Here is a 20,547-nt window from a genome sequence, read left to right as displayed (position 1 = left end):
CCGGCCCATGAGTGGCGTCTGCGCAGCGGCGTACGGCTTGACTCTCGTCTCCCCGCCGCCTCGGCACGCCCCTCACCTTCCCCTGCAGAACTCGGGCAGCGGGCCCGGAGGGGTACCCCTCGGTCCCGACAATGAAACCTGCTAGGACCCGTAGTTGTTTGCCGCGGGGAGGGCTGGGATTTATAGTTTTGAGTAGTGGCCAGATACTTCTTGCCTCCAGCTTCCTTGCACCAGACGTTCACCTCTAGGGACCAGAGCGGAGCTTTTCCGATCGAAACGGCGAAGTAGGTGACCCTAGCTATTCCCTGGCTTCGACTCATTTAAGCAGTGTCATTCCCCAACACCTCCAGTTAAAAATTAGGTAAGCCTGGTCATGGTACCCTGTTTGCACCTTTCCTAGGCCTTTTGAAAACCTTGCCTAAATCTGTGGCAGAGGTGTCAGGCAACCAGTCTTTCAGGCCTTAAGGAAGGGAAACAAATAGTAAAGTGTTATTATGCTAAGTGCTATATAAACGCTGTTTTTCTGTTTAATTCTCATAGCGACTCATAGAAAAGCAACACTTAGGTTAAGTAACTTGCCCCAAATCTCAAAGGAAATAGGTGGAAGGAGACTAGTTTGGAACACAGGTCTAGCTGGTTTAAGTACACTTCGATGTGTCTTACCAGGTCAGGGATTTTTTTTGTTGTTGTACCTCAGCACCAAGAACAGAAACTGCCATGGCATTTAGCATACCCTCAACATTTGGTTCATTCAACAGCTTTTACTGAACACCAACTATGTGCCAGGTACAGTTGTAGGCACTTGGGATATTCAGCAAACAAAACAAAGATCCCTGTCCTCAACCAATAGCTACCTTATAGTAGAAGAGACAGAACATAAACAATAAATAACCATACAATATATTGAAAGTCAAAGGAGCTGTTGGGAATGTAACTTGTTATTTACTTATATGTAAATTATATGTGCTGTATGATAGGGAAGTCATTCCTGTGCATTTTCCCCGTATTCAGGGGATGATTTAATTCAAATGAGGACAAAGCCAATATTAGTAGAAATGTAGCTTTCATGCTCATCTGAGTCTTCTGTGGCTCCTTTCTGTTAGGTGCTTTTTTTAGAAAACAAAGATACCACCAATATTGGTACCTAGTTCATGGAAAACTAACCAGGCATCTTTTGGTAGCATTATTAACCCTATAGGAGAAGTGGGTTTTTGCATTAAGCGCTGGGGGTAAAGGACCCCAACAAAATAAGGGAGATGGGATGATGCATTTTAAAATGCCAACAAACAAGTAGGATGCATGCGTGTACTAAAGGGGAGTTATAAGGAGGAGCTGATGCAAAGGCCCTAAAATGGAAGCATATGTAGAATCTTGGAAATGGCAAGAAGATTAGTGTGGTTAGAGCAAGGTGAGAGGAGAGGAGAGAAAAGAATGTTTTCTTCCCTGATTTTTACTTTTATTTATTTTAAAACTTTTTTAAAAATTGTATTTATTTATTTTTAGAGGGGAAGGGAATGAGGGAGAGAAATATCTATGTATGGTTGCCTCTCATACGTCCCCTGCCAGGAACTGGCCTGCAACCCAGGCATGTGCCCTGACTGAGTTGAACCGCAATCCTCTGGTTCACAGGCCCGCGCTCAATCCACTGAGCTACACCAGCCAGGGCTGTGATTTGTACTTTTAATGTAACAGGGAAATATTGCAGGATTTTGAGCAAAGGAGTAATATGATCGAACTTATTTTGGAAGAATATGGTGCTGTATGAGACTAGGAGATAATGTTTACAGCTGAGACACCAGTTAGGATACTGTCATATAATCCAGTAGTAGCAGATTCTCAATAAATATTTGTTGTTCAAGTAGCTTTGGACTAGATCTTCTTGCTCTAAAGTGTATTTTGGGGACATTTGGCAAAATTTAGTGAGGTCGCTGGGTAAAGTTCTTTGTATTATTCTTGCAGCTATTCTGTAAGTATGAAATAGTTTCAAAGTAAAAATAATTTGTAAGTTTGTTGTAGAATGAGCCCTGGCTGGTTTTGAGCACCAGCCTGCAAACCGAAGGGTCGTGGGTTCAATTCCTGGTCAGGGCACATGCCTGGGTTGCAGGCTAGGTCTCTGGTTGGAGGCATATGAGAGGCAACTGATCGATGTCTCTCCCTCACTTTCTGCCCGTCTTGCCCTCTCTCTGAAAATAAATAAATAAAATATTTTAAAAAAAAGATAAATAAAAGTTTGTCATACAATGAATGATGCCCACAAGCATACATTTCTTAATTCATTCAACAAATAGTTATATAGAAACTGTGATGTGAATGAGACCAATATGACCCCTGCCCTGATGGGGCTTACAGTATGATAGGGGAGACAATAAACATATAAATGAGAAAATAATTACATGTAAAGTGTGATTAGCACTAAAATGGGAAAGTGGTACTGTGAGTTAAAAAATGGAGTAGAAGAGGCCTTCTTTAGGTTGGCAATGTAGTGGAGGTAAAGCTTGCAAACTCTAGCACCAGATAGCCAGGGTTGAAATCCATTACTAATCATGTGACATTGGCAAAGTTATTTTTCCTTTCTGTGCAGCAGTGTATTAGCTCCCATATGAAGGCTGTAATAACAGTGCCTAACTCATATGGAGATATGACTAATACTTATCTTGTAGGCTTGTACTGAGTTTTAATAGACTTAATATATGGAAAGGGCTTAAAACCATGTCATGTACAGAGTGCAATGTGAGTGTTAGCTCTCAGTTTTGGGTTGGTGAAGCAAGGCCTTCCTGAAGAGGTAACATTGAAGACTTTAGGAAAAAGAAAGTATAGGGGGAATGTGCTCCAGGTTTCTTGGAGGAGAAGATTCCAAGTGAAGAAAAGACGCAACTGTTGTTTGACATTTTTTTAAATTACAGTCCTCTTTGGAAAGCTGGCAATTCACTTTTCATCTCTGAACCTCAGTAACTGGGAATTAATCCTACTCAAAATACTTTCTCAAAATTGAGGAGGACAAATAAAGTGCTAGAAAGGAAGTTGTCATGAGCATCATTACTTTCCTTGCTGATAAGTCAGTGAACAGGTAGGTAATGAAAGCAGATGGTAACATCTTAGTGAAAATAGGTGGCATTCCTCACATTACCAAACTGGCTGGCAGGAAGAAGCTCCATCCTGCAGACCCACCTCATTCGATGAATCTCAGTGCTGACATCCAGAGCAGAGAGAGGGAAGCATCCCTGAGTATTGGGAGAGCTCTTAGAGGAGTTGATAGACACATTGGGTGATGTGTTACAAAGACAGTGCAGAGCTTGCTGACTGCAATATGTTATTAGTCTGCCTTGCACAAAGCAGAAGATGCAGACTCCTGGTTCTGCCATTTATGTGAATTAGTCATTTTAATTTCTCTAGGCCTTGATTTCCCTTATAAAAATAGACCTCAAAAGTTCCTTCCAGCACCTTCTGAAATGTGATTTCTAGTGTAAAAGCATGTTTCACAATGAAAACTGGTTGCTCTTTTGCCCACAAACCTCTTCTAATTTTTGTTTATGCACAACTCCAGCATGGCACCATGAAATGGATCTAGACAAAAGACACGGGATGTCACACCTTTCTGCACTCTGAGCAGAAATCTCCATTGAGATGCACATACACAGACAGCAGAGCCAACTTGGCCTTGGTTTTCCTTGCTGAAGGAGAGCAGAATAACTGAGTATTTCTAAACAACTCTTTGGCAGACATTCAATGGATACTTTTTCATTAATACGGGAATTCACAAAGACTCCAGGTGTTTGAAACAGGATATTTGAAACAGTGAGGAGAGCTGCAAACCTCAGATTCCATTTCACAAATACATTTTCATTATGGTTTCAAGTAGCTAAAACCTTTACCAAGTTGTTTTTTCACCTGTATTATCCAATCCTCTCAAATACTCCCTCTGTGAGGTAGATATTACTATTCCCATGGTAGAGATGAGGAAACCAGGGCTAGGAGAGGGTAATGAATTTGCCAAAGGTCAAAGTTAGATGGTTAGTGTTAGAGCCTGTATTTGAACTCAAGAGTATCCTTCTTCTTCCCACTCTGCTACCATACCTCTTCAGGAGCTCCCATTTCCTCCCTTAGTTGTTTCCCGTATTTCCTAGGTTACTGGCCTCATCCTTCTTAAGTGATTGCAGGGTTCTCTAAAACACAGACATAGGTGAGTCGCGTCTTCATTTTGAGGAAAGCTACAGAGAACCTATGGAGACCAGGAATAATGCACATGAACACTTCCCATTCAGGACTGACTTCGTTTATAGCCAGAAATAGCATCACACTTTATAGAGGACCAGGTCTGCACCAGCAGCTGGGCACTGAGCACTTCAGATACATCAGCTCATGTATTCCCCATCAACCTTGTGACAAATCTTAGCTCCATCTTACAGCGGTGGCACTGAGGCCCAAAGAAAAGTAACTTCCCCAAGAATAAGATACTCTCACTGATGACCTTTTCATTTCTTGCACTTTTTACAAAGGTGCCTAGTTGTTTGTTTTCCTTTTTAAGCTCAATCTCTCTCTCTCCCTCTCTAGTTCGACCGTGAACTCCAGCAGGCCAGGACCCTTGTTTGTCTGGTTCACCGTAGTGCCTGCCACAGTTAAACTCCCTAATTCTGGAATGAGTCAGCCGTTTAAGGCGCCAAAGCTTGAATTGACCTAAGACTGAACAGGGAGATTTTTCCCTTTCAGAAACCATTCTAACAGCCGCTGGAACTGAAAATATCCTAGCCGTTTTTGGATAACCCAGAATTGGGTCACGCTAGTAGGCGCCCAACCCCCGGCATTTCTCTGGTGAATCTTCTACCGGTAGCCCTGGTTTATTGACTCCGCCGGTGGGTAAGACCCCGAGAACGGCCGGCCTATTGGCTCCCTGAAAATGTACCCCAGGTGGCAGAACCCCTCCCCGACCTTTTAACCGCGATCCCGGGAAGCCGGACACTGCGAGCGGGGAGAAGGCGAGAAGGCGAGCGGTTGGCTGCCTCGCTCTTCCGGGGTCTGGGATGGAGCAAGGCCCAAGCACCGCCCTCTAGGGGGCGGAGCCCCAGTCCCGAACTGGCCTAAGCCGCCGCAGGTAATGCGGTCTGGGGCCCGGGGGGTCATCGGACGTGGTCCCGGGGCGGGGGTGGCCGCACCCTTAGGGGAGTGGGTACTGGTCCGGTGTGGAAGCTCTTCTCTGGCCCGGGCACAAGGACCGAAAGGAGCCGGCGTGTTTTCCCCAAGACCCTGTCTCCTAGTCCCTGTCGGTGCCATGCGGGGATGGGACTGGGGGATATCTACGCTCACGCGAAGTTTAACCCACCTGAGCTTTTAGGCTTTGGGGACAGCAGTCAGTGGCTTAGGCCAAGGTTGGATTTATCCATTCATTTCCCCAGAATCTTATCTATGTTCTTTATTCACTGAATCCCACACTTGTACTCTATGCCGAGCCCATAGGAAGGTTCTCTGAAGGAATAATACAGGCCTAGCTCTCTTGGAATTGAGTCTAGAATCTAGTCTAGAGACATTTACGTGGCTAATTACATTCAGGGTGACCTCTGCAATGATGGCGGTTTAACAGACACGTTCAGAGGGAGAAGAAAGCAATTTGAGGATGTTCACTGAGGAAGGTTCATTGGAAAGGGGCTGTGGAGGTTGACCAGGAGTTTGCTAGTTGGCAGCAAGGGAAGGGACATTTCAGGTACAGGAAGCAGCAAGGGATGAAAGTTATGAAAGGGCTTGTCATGTTAGAGGAACAATAAATATAGCGAGAACTACTAAATATAGCAAGAAATTGTGGAGGTGAATTCCTGGAAAGGAGATTGAGACCAGAAATCTTGGAATGTGTTGATGGGGCCAGGATTTACCCTAGACTTCAGTATTTCTCAGCCTTTTAAAACGTTTTATCTTTTGATAAACATAAACCTGACCTCCGAACATTTATTTTGACATATACCCCTTCACCATGAAAATTACAGATACACAGAAAACTTTAGCCAAAGCACTTCTGTAGTTGAGAAAGTTGTGTTATATTTGCCTCCCAAATATAACATTACATGAAAAGGTTGGTAATGCTTATTCAAATTCATCAGATCCTAGAATTGGTATATCAACAGGAAAGGTTTTAATATGGGCGATGACCTATTTTGTTCTGTGTTTTAGGTAGAAGTTAATCATAAATGTCTAAAAAGTGCCTTTCTTTCTTGTTTGTAGGACACCATGAAGCAGCTGCCAGTCTTGGAGCCTGGAGACAAGCCCAGGAAAGCCACATGGTCTGTAAGGAAGGATTCAAACAGAAAAAGCATAAGTTTTTGCTTCATTTATACGTAGTTTACTAACATATTTAAACATCTATGAAAAAGGGGAGAGATGAAAAACGGTTTGCAGTTTCTGGTCATTAGACTCAAACTGTCTGAGAAGGTCTTCAGAGGAAAGATAGCAGGGCAACAATTATCAGAGCAGATGTTGATTTTATTAAAAGCCATTTACCGGAAAGGAAGGTGCTGGCCATCTGGCATCCTTAGCTTCAACACTGTGTTTTCCCCTCAAGCTGAGATTCATTTTTAAGATTTTCAAGGAATAGGATTTGGATGAAACTGGCTTCACTGTTTCTTGACTGCTTGCTCAGTCAACCCTTCATCCAACAATTAACACTGGCCTGACAGGGGCAGCTGCTGTGTAGGCACTGAACGTACAAAGGTGAACAGTCTTACTGTAGTGGGAGCTGCAGATAAAGCAGTTGATGGTGATGAAATGTGACCAGTGCTGAAACAGGGCCCACACAAGGCTGTAGAGAGGGGGCAGGGCTGAAGCAGGACCTTGGAAGAGAGTCTTTGATGTGGCTTCCCTGCGCCCACACTTGCTCTCTACATAGTGTAAATCTGATCATGGCATTTCCTCATTTAAAACCTTTTTGTATCTCCTCATTCGCCTTAGCATCAAAACCAGAGTCTTTAAAACAGCCCACTGGGCCCTGCATGATTTGTCCCTGCCCATCTTTCCTACCTCAAATCACTGTACTCATCCTTTGTCCTCTTCCTCTTCCTTAATATGCCTTGCACTGTCCCACTCAGCAACCGTACGTGCTGGTCTCTCTGCCTGGATCTCTCTCTTCCTCCATCTTTTGTGCCTTTCATTGTCCAACTAACATATGCTCATATATCAGATTTCAGTTCAAAAGGTGCTTCTTCAGGAAACCTTTTCTGACTGTCCCCTCCCCCACCTCTCCTAACAGGGTAAGGTGTCCCTATGAGAGGTTCTAACACTGTATACCTTCTATTCCTTTATAGCGCAATGGGAGTGAAACAGATGTTTGTGAAGTTATCCCTTTAATGCTTCTCTTCTCAAATAGTCTGTAAAGGCTATGAAGGCATGAACATTTTTTGTCTTATTCACTATCTGGATGCTGTGTGCTCTTGAGTAGTTATTTAACATTTTTAAGTTTTGAGTCCTCAGTTATAAAGCTCAGATGATGATAATAGAACTGTCCTCAAAGGGATTTTATGCAGATTAAGTGAAACTGGGGTTGTAATGGAGTTAGCAGCATGCATGGTATATTATTAGTACTTATTCGTTGATCTGTGAGTCTGAACCTCAGAAGACAAATCTGGAAAAGAAATAGTTTAGTATCCAGCCATGTGATATGAAAAATACAAACATTTATTGAAGAAGATACAAGATACAAGGACCATTGTACATAGGACAATGACACCTCAGTCCCCTTCAAAGTAGGCACCTTGGGACCTCATACAGTTCTTCCAGTCACCATCAGCTGCCCCATCATATTTTTCCTGAATTCCATCGATGGTCTGAAATCTCTTCCTTTCAAAAGTGATTTTAGTTTTAGGAGAAGTCAGAAGTCATAGGGCACCAGATCTGGGCTGTAACAGGGCTGAGTCACCTGGGTGATTTGATGTTTTGCAAAAAACTCTGCACGAGACGTAATGCATGAGTGGACACGTCATAACAAAGCTGCCAATCACCAATAGCCCATAACTGCAGCTTTCTGAATCACCCGAATAGTTCCCGTGGAGGTTTGTTCAAGCGTAACACAAAATTTGATGCAGATTCATTGCTCTACTAGCTCATTTTGAATGTGGAGGCCACACAGTCCACATGTTCAGTCAATGGCATCTACCGCCTCCACTGACTAGCATGGTGAGGTCGTCATTGTTCACGCATGTGCATTCTAGTCCACTCTCCTTGGCTGCCAGGTTACATCCATGTCTCATAAACTGTTCTCATTATATTAACAATGGCTGGACTTTTTCTGGACAGACTGCATATATAGATGAGTGGTAACTGAAGCCCTCAGTACAGGTAAAATTGGTCAGGCAAGCAAACATAGACTGAGGAGAGGACAATCCCAGGGTACTGAGGGTTAAGAGAAGACTGTCAGGGAAAGGAGTCACAGAAGTAAACAGAAAGAGCAGCCAGAAAAGTGGGTAGAGAACCAAAAGGGAGGGGAGAGGGGCAACTAGGTGAGAAGAAAGTACAAGAAGGAGGGCGGAGCCAGGGAGGTCAGATAACACAGGGCCTCAAAAAAGAATTGTCTTTTCCAACCAGGAAACTTGAAGTATGCTTTCTCAGTCATAATTCAGAATAACTTTAGACAGTGAAATGACTGGATCCTGTATTTGACTTTTTCAAAGGCTTCGCTTTGGCTTCCATCAGGTCGAGCTTTCGGAGTAACTGGAAAAGCTCTTACAATCAGTAAACCTTGGAGAATATTACTTGACAGCAGGAAAGCATCCCTGGCTAGTGGCAAGAGCGCTGGGGCTGTAGGCTCCTGTGTGATTGCACCTAAGCTGTAGCCACCCCTTACTGAGTCTTTTCCTCCACTGTTACAAGACTTCGTCTTACTCTTTACAGATAGGATCTATTGCTAGCCTCATTTCACAAATAATTAAACTTTGCTTCAGCAAGGTCACGTGACTTCCAAAAGGTCACACATCTAGAAAGTGCCTGAACTGGGACATGAACAGTGTCTGTCTGAATTCACAAACTGCTCAGCGCTACCGTCCTGTGTTTGGACACACCACTGAAGATTTCTGAGTGTTAGTTTCTCTCTCTACCAGATGGTTAGTTTCTCTCTCTCTCTCAATCACCGTCCCCGTGCATCACTGTTAGGTTAATGTAAGATGAAAGTAATGACAAAATTGGAAAGCCGAAGTTTATGTGCAAATGGAAGGTGCTGTTATTAGGGAAATGATGCTTTGCTGGATACAATTCCAAGTCTCTGTGTCTGTGTAAGACCCTTGATTCTCATGCATATTTCATGAGGAATGGAAAAAACTCTGCTGCTTTTATTCTCTGCTCAGGCCTCCTGAATACATCCTTCCTTTGACAGGTATGCCTTAACCCCCGCTGGAGACAGCCCATGTGCTCGGGTAGGCCACAGCTGCTTGTATTTACCCCCAGTTGGTGATGCCAAGAGAGGGAAGGTCTTCATTGTTGGCGGAGCAGATCCAAACAGGAGCTTCTCAGACGTGCACACCATGGATCTGGGTAAGACCAGCAGCTGCGGAGCATGTGCCCTGTGACCAGAGTGCGGGGCTTCATGCTGCTGGCCAGGACCAGAGCACTCCTAGGAGCCCCAGCTCAGTCCGGACCTCGGGGTTTTCCTCTAAAAACATAAACATCACCGAGAGATCCCTAAGGTCTCAGCAGACCCCCGGAACACACCCACTACCCAACGAGTACATCCTTGTTTGGTGGGGAAGAGTCTGTATGGAGCTCTGGACATCCAGCCATTTATTTATTAAATATTTATCTGGGAGACATTGATGACTCCATCTCCTCTTCCATCCACACATCCAAGTAATCACCAAGTCCTAAATATTTCTCTCCTCATCCAGGTCTGTCTATTCCCACTACTACTACAGTCCAAAAGTTGTTATTTCCCAACTAGATGGTACAACAGCCTTGCTCCCAGGAACTATTACCCCCTCTACAGAATGTTTTCCATATCTAGGCAGAGAGTATTATCTAAAATGCAAATCTGACCGTGTCACTCTGCATTTTGAGCCTTTCCCCACTTCATTTCTTGGCTCTCCCAAACCCCCATTCACAATGGCAGAAGAAAACTAGCGACCCACATGTAAGGAGCATGTGGCATGGCTGTTATTGTTTTAATCTGAGTTGTTCACCAACCAGATGTGAAGACATCTACATAATGAAATTGACATGGCTTGGCTTCTCTTGATAATTCTGGAAGATACGACAGGCCTTCCAGAATCAGCAGGCCTGTATGTCTACACTACAGCAGTTATTTGGAGCTGAGCTGCTACCTGTTGATGGGACTCTAGGGCTCCAATTTACCGCGTTCCCTCCACTCCTGTGTAGGCGTTTGAATTTCTGCTCCCTCCCTGCACTAGAATCAGGGCTCTAGTTCAGTTACAGCATTGTTGTCACCTCTTACTATCTTTGTGACTCTGGCTGACCTGTCTCAACCATGTGGGCTTCATTGTCCTGTAACATTGATTCGCTTAGCAGTGGTAATGACCCAACAAGATAGGCCCATGAAGGTCCTTTGTAAGTGGTTTGTTAACTAAAACAACTAATTGGCTAGGTATTATTATTCCATGAATTTGTTTTAGCCAGAAATCATTCATCTGTGGGTAACAGAAACTCTTTTAAACCAGCAAAAAAAAAGGGCAGAAGATACAGCTTAGCCTCAGGAGAGAGGGGAAGCAGGAACTGGGAAGCTTTAAAAATAAATTTGCTTTCTCCCTCATGCTCTGTGGGGAGATCTGCTTCTATTTTTTTTTTTTTTTAAGATTTTATTCACTTATCTTTAGAGGGGAAGGGAAGGAGAGAGGGAGAGAAACATCAATGTATGGTTGCCTCTTGTGCATCCCCTGCTGGGAACTGGCCTGCAACCCAGGCATGTGCCCTGACTGGGAATTGAACGGTGGTTGTTTGGTTCACAGGCCTGCACTCAATCCATTGAACTACATCAGTCAGGTCGGGAGACCTGCTTCTTAACGTAGATGTTTCGTTCTTCTCTCGTCCATACTTTGTCTTTCTCTGCCTCTCCACAGGTAGTGGAAGATGGCCACCCAAGTCCAGGAATTTGTTTGAATTCCAAACTCTTAGGAGAGCGGATCTGAGTGGCCCATTTGGGGTCAAGTGGCTACCCTTGACCCAATCAGCTAAGGCTAGAAAGTCAAGGTGTTGCAGTACAAACAGGTCTTCTGGCTTTTACCCCTGTGATTGGGAAAATGGGGACAGTTTCCATAGAAGAAGGTTTGCGGATGGTCCCCAAAGTGTCTGATGTAAACTTTTTGGAGTTTGACCATATTCCCTTTAAGTAATCTGATTGTTCACTGATGCTTTTGACCATCTTCTCTTCACTACCCTCCCCCAAGTTTGCCAAACAATCAAAGCAGTTGGCAGCCCAGTGTAGAAACTGGGTGAAATGTTTTCTAGGAACACACCAGTGGAGTTTAGCCACCTCGGAGGGCCTCTTGCCCCGGTACGAGCATGCCAGCTTCGTTCCGTCTTGTACACCTCACAGCATCTGGGTGTTTGGAGGTGCCAACCAGTCCGGAAATCAAAATTGCCTACAAGTTCTGAACCCTGGTAAGTAGTCAAAGGTTATTTTATTTACCTAAATAAATAATTAAAATTCCAGTTTTTCTGAAACAAAACCCATTTGGATTGTACTGAATTATGCTGACCTCATGGAAAACAGGAATTTTAACTTCTGGCAGAATCTGAAAATAACAGAATTACATGTTGTTTTCCTAGTAACCTGTACAATTATTAACAGCTTCCGAAAAGCCAAAGCTGGAAGAGACTTCAGAGGACAGTTATGCCAAGTGGGCGACCCATGTCCAGGGGAAGTGGCTTTCCTAAAGTCACTAAGGAGTCAGTGACTGAGCCAGGCTAGAGTGTGCGACTTAGATCAGGGTGGCGATTGTGCTCCCCAGGGGACATTTAGCCACATCTGGAAACATTTTTGGTTATGCGTGCTCGAGGAAGGTGGGGGGCAGTTTGCTACTAGCTTCTAGTGGGTGGAGACCAGAGATACTGCTGTATGTCTCGTAATGCACAGGACAGCCCCCCACAGTAACAGATGACCTGGTCCAACAGTGCCTGCCCTTAGATTTTCCTTGTATATTTCTGTGAGCCACAAAGTGCAGAGTCCTGACCGGTCTCAGTGGTAGTGTAGGAACATCGCTACCGAGCAGATGTTGCTGGACCACTGATGGATGGGAGCTGGACTTATCTTTTTATTAGTTAAAAAACTGGTTTTTTGCCCTGGCTGGTATAGCTCAGTGGGTTGAGCATGGGCCTGTGAACTAAAAGATCGAGGTTCGATTCCCAATCAGGGTACATGCCTGGGTTGCAGGCCAGTTCCAAGCAGGGGATGCACGAGAAGCAACCATACACTGATATTTCTCTCTCTCTCTCCTTCCCTTCCCTTCCCTTCTAAAGATAAATAAATAAATAATTTTTTTAGCCCTGACTGGTGTAGCTCAATGGATTGAGCGCGAGCCTGGGAGCCAGACAATCAAGGTTCGATTCCCAGTCAGGGCACATGCCTGGGTTGCAGGCCAGTTCCCAGCAAGGGGACTCATGAGAGGCAACCATACATTGATATTTCTCTCCTTCTCTCCTTCCCTTCCCCTCTAAAGATAAATAAATAAAATCTTTTTAAAAAACTTAGAAATTTAAAATAAATCTTAAAAAAATTTTTTTTAAGAATTTAAAAAATGGGTTTTTTAAAATAAATATAATTTAGGCCCTGGCCGTGTAGCTCAGTTGGTTAGAGTGTCATCCCAATACACCAAGGCTGTGGGTTCAATCTCCTGTCGGGCACATACAAGAATCAACCAGTGAATACATAAATAAGTGGAACAACAAATCAGTGTTTTTCTCTCTCTTCTACCGTCTCTCAAAAAATCAATCAATAAATATAATTTATATTCATTGTAAAATATTTAAAAAGTGTTAAGTATGTGGGGCATACTTAATCAAAATCCTATGATGGATTTTGATTTACAAACCATTTACAATCCTATGATGCTAAGGCTTTTTACATTTGTGTGTTTCCTTTCTGTCTTTTCTCTGCATTTTTATAAGCCTTGGCGCATACTATTTAACCTCTACACTATTACACCTTTTTCCTTTTAATTTCATAATGACTGCATAAATGATGTCCTGTTCACAGCAGTGCTTTGACATCAGTTCTAGTGGCTGCAGGAACACTCCATTTTAGGACAATACCATAATTCTATTTTGTAACATCGAGGCTACTTTCAGATTCTTGCCACTGTCAACAACAAAGCGGTGCAGCGAACCTCTTCGTTCAGAGGACATAGACTGTATTTCAAGTTATTGCCTTAGAACTCATGCCCAGAAATTTTGAACAACTAATTGAAACACAACTTTTAGTCCTTTGGTGTGTGCTTTCTAATTGCTCTTCAGAAAGATCGTTCCAGCTCACCTCCAGCTGTGTTTAATAGTGCCTGTTTTACTCCTGACTGACATCGAATTTATCATTTTTAAACATTGCTAATTTGATTAGGCAAAACAACTTGTATCTGAATGCTTAAATATGCATGTGTTAATTACTGGTAACTTGGACATTTTTTCACATGACAGTTCTTGCCCAGTCCCCTCTATCAGCAATAGATTTACTTACACAATAGTTGGTCTTCTCTTTCACTTTGGGATAGTAATAGTTCCTACCTTGTTAAATTTAGCCAGGATTGTTTTTAGAGATTTTATTTATTTTTAGACAGAGGGGATAGGGGGGAGAAAGAGCAAGAGGAACATTAATGTGTGGTTGCCCCTCACGCACCCCACACCAGGTAACCTGGCCCACAACCCAGGGATGTGTCTTGACTGGGAATCAAACCAGCGACCTTTAGGTTTGCAGGCTGGCGCTCAATCCACTGAGCGACACCAGCCAGGGCAGTTTGGCAAGGATTGAAATTAACTTAATATCTGGCACAAGGTTAATGCTTAATAATGGTTGTTGTGCTTGATGTAGCTGTAGTTTGACAGGTGGAAGTTCATCTGGAACCCTGGCCTTTTGATTTTCAATGATGGCAATTTAAATAAAATACACTGAGAATTTGTAAAGCCTCTGTCAAAGGATTGATTTTACACCAGATCCTTTTTCTCTTCTAGAAAGTGTAGTTTGACACCATGCCCAAGAAATATGAAACATGAAAGAGAATTATTAGTTGCTTTTGTTTCTAAGGCAAGTCGGTCAAATGACTTAGGACTGCTTTGTGATTGTGCCGGCATTTGAGTTGGCAGCAGCACCATCCCCAGGATCTTCTGACCTTGGGATCCGAAAGCTTTCCAAGCTCTGTAGCCATGGAGATGATTCATTTGGCTCTGGATATAGGCTTACACTTGTTTGGTCTCCGGGTTCATGTCTGAGCCCCACACACACTACAGATGCTTCATGGGTCACTTTGTATATTGGACGAAGACTTTTACCAAAGGCACATTTGCCTGGAGAGAAATAGCGCCTGGTGTGTTATGGTAGAGTGAGTGTGGAAGTTTTGACGGACCTGAGTTCAGACCCTACCCTGCTACTCACAAGTGCTGTGTGACTTGGGGAAGGGATTTAAGTTTTCCAAACTTCATTTCCCTCCTTGCAAAGTGGAGATAGTTTCTGCCCACCTCCCAGGGTTAAGTGAGGACGGTGGGGATGGCAGAGTGCTCAGGGCACCTGCCCAAGGAAGGTGCTCCGGTAATGGGTACGTTTCTATAAAATGTCCGCTTCGTTCTGAAAAGAAATAAGCTTCTAAACACTCATCCAGGTGATGAAATTTTACTCTCAAGTCAGAAGAGTGGGAAATACTTAGCCCTTGGTGTTATCGAAACAGAATTTGAATCCCAACCCAACCATTTATTAGCCATGTCACCTTAAGTGAGTGACTTCATATAGCTCTGCTCAATTCCCTTATCTATAAAATGGGAAACTGATACACTCTATTTGTTTAGCACTTACTATTTATTAAGGACTAATTACTACTACTAAAACTGTAAAAACACTACTTTCTTTTAATATCCACACATCCTGGGAAATTTGGCACGTTTGCTTTCTAGCATCCAGCGGGAATGACTTTTAGCAGATGTTGGGCTCCTGTGAATGGCATGGGGCAGGAGTCAGCAAAGTGGAAGAGGGCTCAGAGAGGATGTTTGAGAGCCTCCAAAAACAAACAAACAAAAAAAAAACCCTCATTCCTATGCACCTGTGGCTTTTTCAGTTTTGGTGACTTGGGTCTACCTGGGCAGATTCTAAGAATCTCCCCTCACCCATCCTCGACTTTGTCATGACGTCACTGCCTTCACCTATGCTGTCCTGCTTGGGGTTTGGGGTTTGGGGTTTGGAAGGTGACCCTTCCCAGGCCCAGATTCAAGGTCAGAGGCCTCTCAGTCTGGGTATTTTAGGGCCTCCCTTCTCTCTGGAACAGATACCAGGACTTGGACCACACCAGAGGTGACCACCCCCCCGCCTTCCCCAAGAACATTCCACACATCTTCAGCAGTCATTGGAAACCAGCTGTATGTCTTTGGTGGTGGAGAGAGAGGTGCCCAGCCCGTGCAGGACGTGAAGCTTCATGTGTTGGACGCAAGTATGGATGGGTGGGCACCTTGGAGCTGCCACTCAGCTGGTCCACCGCTTACCTGATGTAGGAAGCAGAGGCTAGAAAATGACATCCTGGCTGAGTGTCTCGCTCCTAGCCTTCTTCAGTGCAACCCTCTTCCCACAGCATCAGCAACATTTGCATTTAAAAAGTATAAATGGTCAATTTAAAAAATTTGAACAGTATAGTTTATAAACTAAAAAAGCAAAAAATTCTTTCTTTAGTATTTTTTCCCCACTCTCCAGGCAGAGGTAGACACTGTGGGCAGTTCTTATTTCTCTTTCCAGACTTTCCTATGTATTTATAAATCATACATATAAGTGTATATGAACATGCACCATTTTTGAAATTATATAAAAGCGTAAAACCCTGGCTAGTGTCACTCAGTGGACTGAGTGCCGGCCTGCAAACCAAAAGGTCACTGGTTCAATTCCCAGTCAGGGCACATGCCTGGGTTTTGGGGCAGGTCCCCATTTGGGGGCATGTGAGAGACAACTGATCAATGTTTCTATCCCCCTCTTTCTCCCCCAACTTCTTTCTCTAAAAATAAATTAAATCTTTAAAAATACAGAGAACCCTTAGGTTTATTTGTATTTATTTATGTATGTATTTATTTATTTTTGGAGGTGAATGGAGGGAGAGAAACATCATTGTGTGGTTGCCTCTCGCTCACCCCAAACTAGGGATCTGGCCTGCAACTCAGTCATGTGCCCTGACTGGGAATCAAACTAGTGGTTTGAATGGGATTCAATTCACTGAGCCACACCAGCTGGGGCAGGTTTATTTTTTAAAAAATTAAACATACACACATAGACTCAAATTATAAATACAGTTCTGCAGCTTGCTTTTGTAGGGGCAAGGTTAGATCTTCATGGGTGGAAACATGACTTTTGAAGCCACGTGACCTGGACTTGAGCAGCTCTGACATGTACTTTCTGTATTAATTTAACCTAGTTACTTGATCTCTCTAGGCCTTGGTTTGCTAATCTGTAAACAGAAGTAGTAGCAGTGCCTACTTGAGGATATTGTCTTAGTAAAAGAATGCTCTGAAAGCTTGTCTTAGAAGAAGCAGAGTCATTCTTTTTAAAACTCTGGCAGTTCTCCGGTTAAGCTTAAGGGAGGTCTTTTTTTAATTCAAATCGAGGAATGATTTCCTAATGCCCAGTAGAAGGGGCAGGCATGCCAGGCAGTGAGCGTTCCAGCACCAGAAGTGTCAGAGCAGAGGCTGTACACACTGCAGAGAGAGGGAGGCCTGGACTGGTGGGCAAGTCGGAGTGAATGACCTCAAGGTCACTTTCTGCTTGGAGCATCTCTGCTTGCTGGGAGGTGCGGCTTGGATGTATTTCTCATGTTCTTGCTTCATAGCTCTGTCATCTGATGTCAATGAATTTGCTTTTATAGACACTCTGACCTGGTCACAGCCAGAGACACTTGGAACACCGCCATCCCCCCGGCATGGTCATGTGATGGTGGCAGCAGGGACGAAACTCTTCGTCCACGGAGGCTTGGCCGGGGACAAATTCTATGATGATCTTCATTGTATTGATATAAGTAAGTAGGGTAGAGGGCATGAGGGCTTGTCTGCTTAAAATTATTTTATTTTTAAAGATTTTATTTATTTATTTTAGAGAGAGGAGAAGGAAGGGAGAAAGAGAGGGAAAGAAACATCAATGTGTGGTTGACTCTCACGCACCCTCAACTGGGAACCTGGCCTGCAACCCAGGCATGTGCCCTGACTGGGAAATGAACCGGCGACCCTTTGGTTGCAGGCTGGCGCTATATCCACTGAACCACACCATCCAGGGCTCTGCTTAAAATTAAATAAAATGTGCCTGATAGAACATAGCCTTGATCTTAGGTGTAGGTAACTTTACCAGCCAGCAGAATCTTCACTAGATTCTGTCAAATGTGGCCTGAATATTATTATTAATAAGCAATAATGATAAAAGCAGTTGGTCCTCAGCATTTGTTATGTACCTAGCTATTATCTCTTCTTCATGTGCTTTAATTTAAATGCATTATACTTTGTGTTCCCCAACTGGATTCCTTTCAGGCGTTAGCCCTTCACCCCATGCCCAGGAGAGGCACGGACAACTTCCAGAGTGTGTCTGGAGGGGGGTGACTGGAACTGTCGTGCTATGTAGTTAAAAAACACCGCGAAGAGGAAAGTTAAAACAGAACATGAGAACTCTCTTAAAGTGTCTGAGGGGCTGACGTGCCCTGGAGAGCCTGGACTCATTCTGGGTTATTGTTTTAGCCTGTGAGCTCCCTTAGAGCAGGAGTTTGTGTTTTTTTTGTTCCCCATTGTATTTCTAGCACTTAGCACAGTGTCTGGCAGGTCACGGGTGATGAGTGTATATATGTTAGGGGCTGGAGGGATGAACTTGCTCTTGGTTGGTCCAAACCACAGGAATTGGAACAGTGCACGGAAGGCATGAGAACTGCTGTGTGGTGTGTCCAGCTACCATGCCAAACAATGGGTTCTCTGGTGAGGTAACACCTGAGGCCCGGTGACACTGGCTGGGATTCCTGCGTTGGCTAGAATTTTGGCTGGACTGGGTGATTTTCCCTTCTTACTGTGGCTCCCTGCCTTGAATTGACAGGTGAAAAATATCTTCACGGAAACATTTCTTATAGGCAGTCAAAAAAAGGTTTTGAATGCTTATTTTCAAAAAGAAAGTCTTTTTGTGCTGAGGAACTACTTTCTGTCTCTTTTTTATCCATGTAGTTCTCCAAACCCAAAATCCAGTGATACCGTGCTTCATTTAAATGCTTGTTTAAAAAGATGCAAATATTCCTACAGAAACAGGTTGGGAGTAGGTGCTGAGGCAGCAAGTCCCAGTACAGAGAACACAGGTTTTGGAGTCAGACCTGAATAGAAGTCTAGCTCTGCCACTCGCTGATCTTGGGTGGGATCTCGCGTGTCTCTTCCCTCAGAGTTGCTTTTGAAGGAACTGCTGGTATTTAAAACATGCACACATGTGCATACACATAAAACTTCACTTCTGGGCTCCAAAAGAGCTAATGGTGATGGTCACCAAAGGTAGTATCACAATTCTTTTTTTTTTTTAAGATTTAAAAAAATTATTTATTTATCTTTAGAGGGTAATGGAAGGAGAGAGGAAGAGAAATATCAATGTGTGGTTGCCTCTTGTGCATCCCCTGCCAGGAACTGGCCTGCATCCCAGGCATGTGCCCTGACTGGGAATTGAACCTCAATCCTTTGGTTTGCAGGCCTGCACTCAATCCACTGAGCTACACCAGCCAGGGATGTAATATCACATTTCTTAGTGTGCTCTGAAGACCACCTACATCAGAACCCTCTGGTATGTCCTGGCTGGTGTAACTCAGTGGATTGAGCACCAGCCTGCAAACCTAAAGGTCACCAGTTCAATTCCCAGTCGGGACACATGCCTGAGTTATGGACCAAGTCCCCCTTTGGGGGCATGCAAGAGGCAACCAATAGACTTTTCTCTCACACATCGATTTCTCTCTCCCTCTCTTTATTCCTCCCTTCCCCTCTCTCTAAAAACAAATTTATTTTTTATGTTTTTAACGATTTATTTATTTTTAGAGAGAGGAGAAGGGAGAGAGAAAGAGAGGGAGAGAAACCTCAATGTGTGGTTGCCTCTTGCATGCCCCCAACTGGAGACCTGGCTCGCAATGCAGGCATGTGCCCTGACTAGGAATTGAACTGGCAACTTTTTGGTTCACAGGCCAGTCCTCTGCTGAGCCACACCAGCCAGGGCTCTGAAAATAAATTTATTAAAAAACCCAAACTACAGATTCCTCCCTCTCTGGATGACCCAAACAGGATTTCAAGTTCCCTCAATTAATTTTTACACACACTAGCCTTGCTGTGTTCTCTTAAAGCTCCTAGTCAATGACTTGCAGTGATTGGCTTGTGAATTGCAGGAATCTGACAGGTAGGTTTGAAACCACGTGTCAGGCCATAGTATGCCCACTGTCTTTCTCTTGCCAGGTGACATGAAGTGGCAGAAATTAAGCCCCACCGGGGCGGCACCCCCAGGCTGTGCGGCCCACTCAGCTGTGGCTGTCGGGAAGCACCTATATTTCTTCGGAGGGATGACTCCCACAGGGGCACTAGACACAATGTATCAATATCACACAGGTGAGCAGGTGTTCCCTGTGGGTCTCTATGAACAGATGTAACCGTTTTTTGATAAGTACCACAGTGCTTGGGCTTTTCAGTCTGGTCCCTCCACATCTAAATCCAAGGGAATGAAAAACAAATTTTTAGGGAATGACATAATCAAAGTGGTAAGATGGCCATTAGATTTTGTTGTTCCTTTTATTTCCTATTTGTTCTAAGGCTCGGGTGATAAAGCAAATCATCAAGCATTTCCGGGAACTTGTTAACACAGAGCCTTTGGTTTGTTTTTCTCCCCCCAACAGAAAAGCAGCATTGGGCCTTACTTGAATTTGATACTTTCCTACCCCCCGGACGATTGGACCATTCCATGTGTATCATTCCATGGCCAGTGACGTGCACTCCTGAGGAAGAAGACTCAAATCCTGTCACTCTAAACTGTGATGCTGAGAAAGGGGACTCCACTGACAAAGGAGTAACCCAAGGCGCTGACCCACAGGAGGAAAGTCAGACCGGCTCATTGCTCTGCTTTGTGTTTGGTGGGATGAATACAGAAGGGGAAATCTATGATGATTGTATTGTGACTGTGGTTGACTAATAAAACCCACATTTTTGTTACTTTTAATTACTTCCAGAAGTTAAGTGAAAACTTAGCTGTATTATACTTCCAAAATATTTTGTTTATCCCTCTTGCTACCTTTGTAGGTGAGGAAAGGAACCGGATAGCCCAGGGCAAAAATTTCAGTTATATAAAGGGTTTTTATGAGCAATACAACCTAGGTGAGATTGATTGCTAAAGATACTAATCACAAAATGTTGAAGAAT

The 20,547-nt window shown here is 43.8% G+C and overlaps 1 protein-coding gene across 2 annotated transcripts; it reads left to right on the top strand.

Moving 5' to 3' along the window:
- The first annotated feature begins 52 nt into the window (after window positions 1–52).
- On the top strand, window positions 53–20,522 carry RABEPK (Rab9 effector protein with kelch motifs). Of its 2 annotated transcripts, none has more exons than XM_053667721.1 (8): window positions 53–284; window positions 6,208–6,266; window positions 9,344–9,501; window positions 11,425–11,577; window positions 15,438–15,599; window positions 17,013–17,162; window positions 19,594–19,743; window positions 20,028–20,522. In XM_053667721.1, exons 2-8 carry the CDS (start codon window positions 6,214–6,216, stop codon window positions 20,318–20,320), a joined length of 1,119 nt encoding a protein of 372 aa, XP_053523696.1. In that variant the 5' UTR covers window positions 53–284; window positions 6,208–6,213; the 3' UTR covers window positions 20,321–20,522. The 2 variants fall into 2 exon arrangements, with proteins under 2 accessions (XP_053523696.1, XP_053523695.1); XM_053667720.1 differs by lacking the exon at window positions 53–284 and adding an exon at window positions 5,052–5,089 and having other exon boundaries at window positions 20,028–20,521.
- Window positions 20,523–20,547: the final 25 nt, after the last annotated feature.

Source organism: Artibeus jamaicensis, unplaced genomic scaffold (assembly GCF_021234435.1).
Source record: "Artibeus jamaicensis isolate MK-2021 breed Jamaican fruit bat unplaced genomic scaffold, CSHL_Jam_final contig_471, whole genome shotgun sequence".
NCBI lineage: Eukaryota > Metazoa > Chordata > Mammalia > Chiroptera > Phyllostomidae > Artibeus > Artibeus jamaicensis.
Note: the sequence above shows the minus strand (reverse complement) of the source record. Positions and strands in the feature narration are given on the sequence as shown.

Excerpts from the sequence above, each read along its gene's own strand:
- RABEPK (XM_053667721.1), top strand. The coding sequence starts at position 6,214 with ATGAAGCAGCTGCCAGTCTTGGAGCCTGGAGACAAGCCCAGGAAAGCC. Across the intron at positions 6,267-9,343 it reads AAGCCCAGGAAAGCCACATG|GTATGCCTTAACCCCCGCTG; the intron begins GTCTGTAAGGAA and ends TTCCTTTGACAG. Across the intron at positions 19,744-20,027 it reads AATGTATCAATATCACACAG|AAAAGCAGCATTGGGCCTTA; the intron begins GTGAGCAGGTGT and ends TCCCCCCAACAG.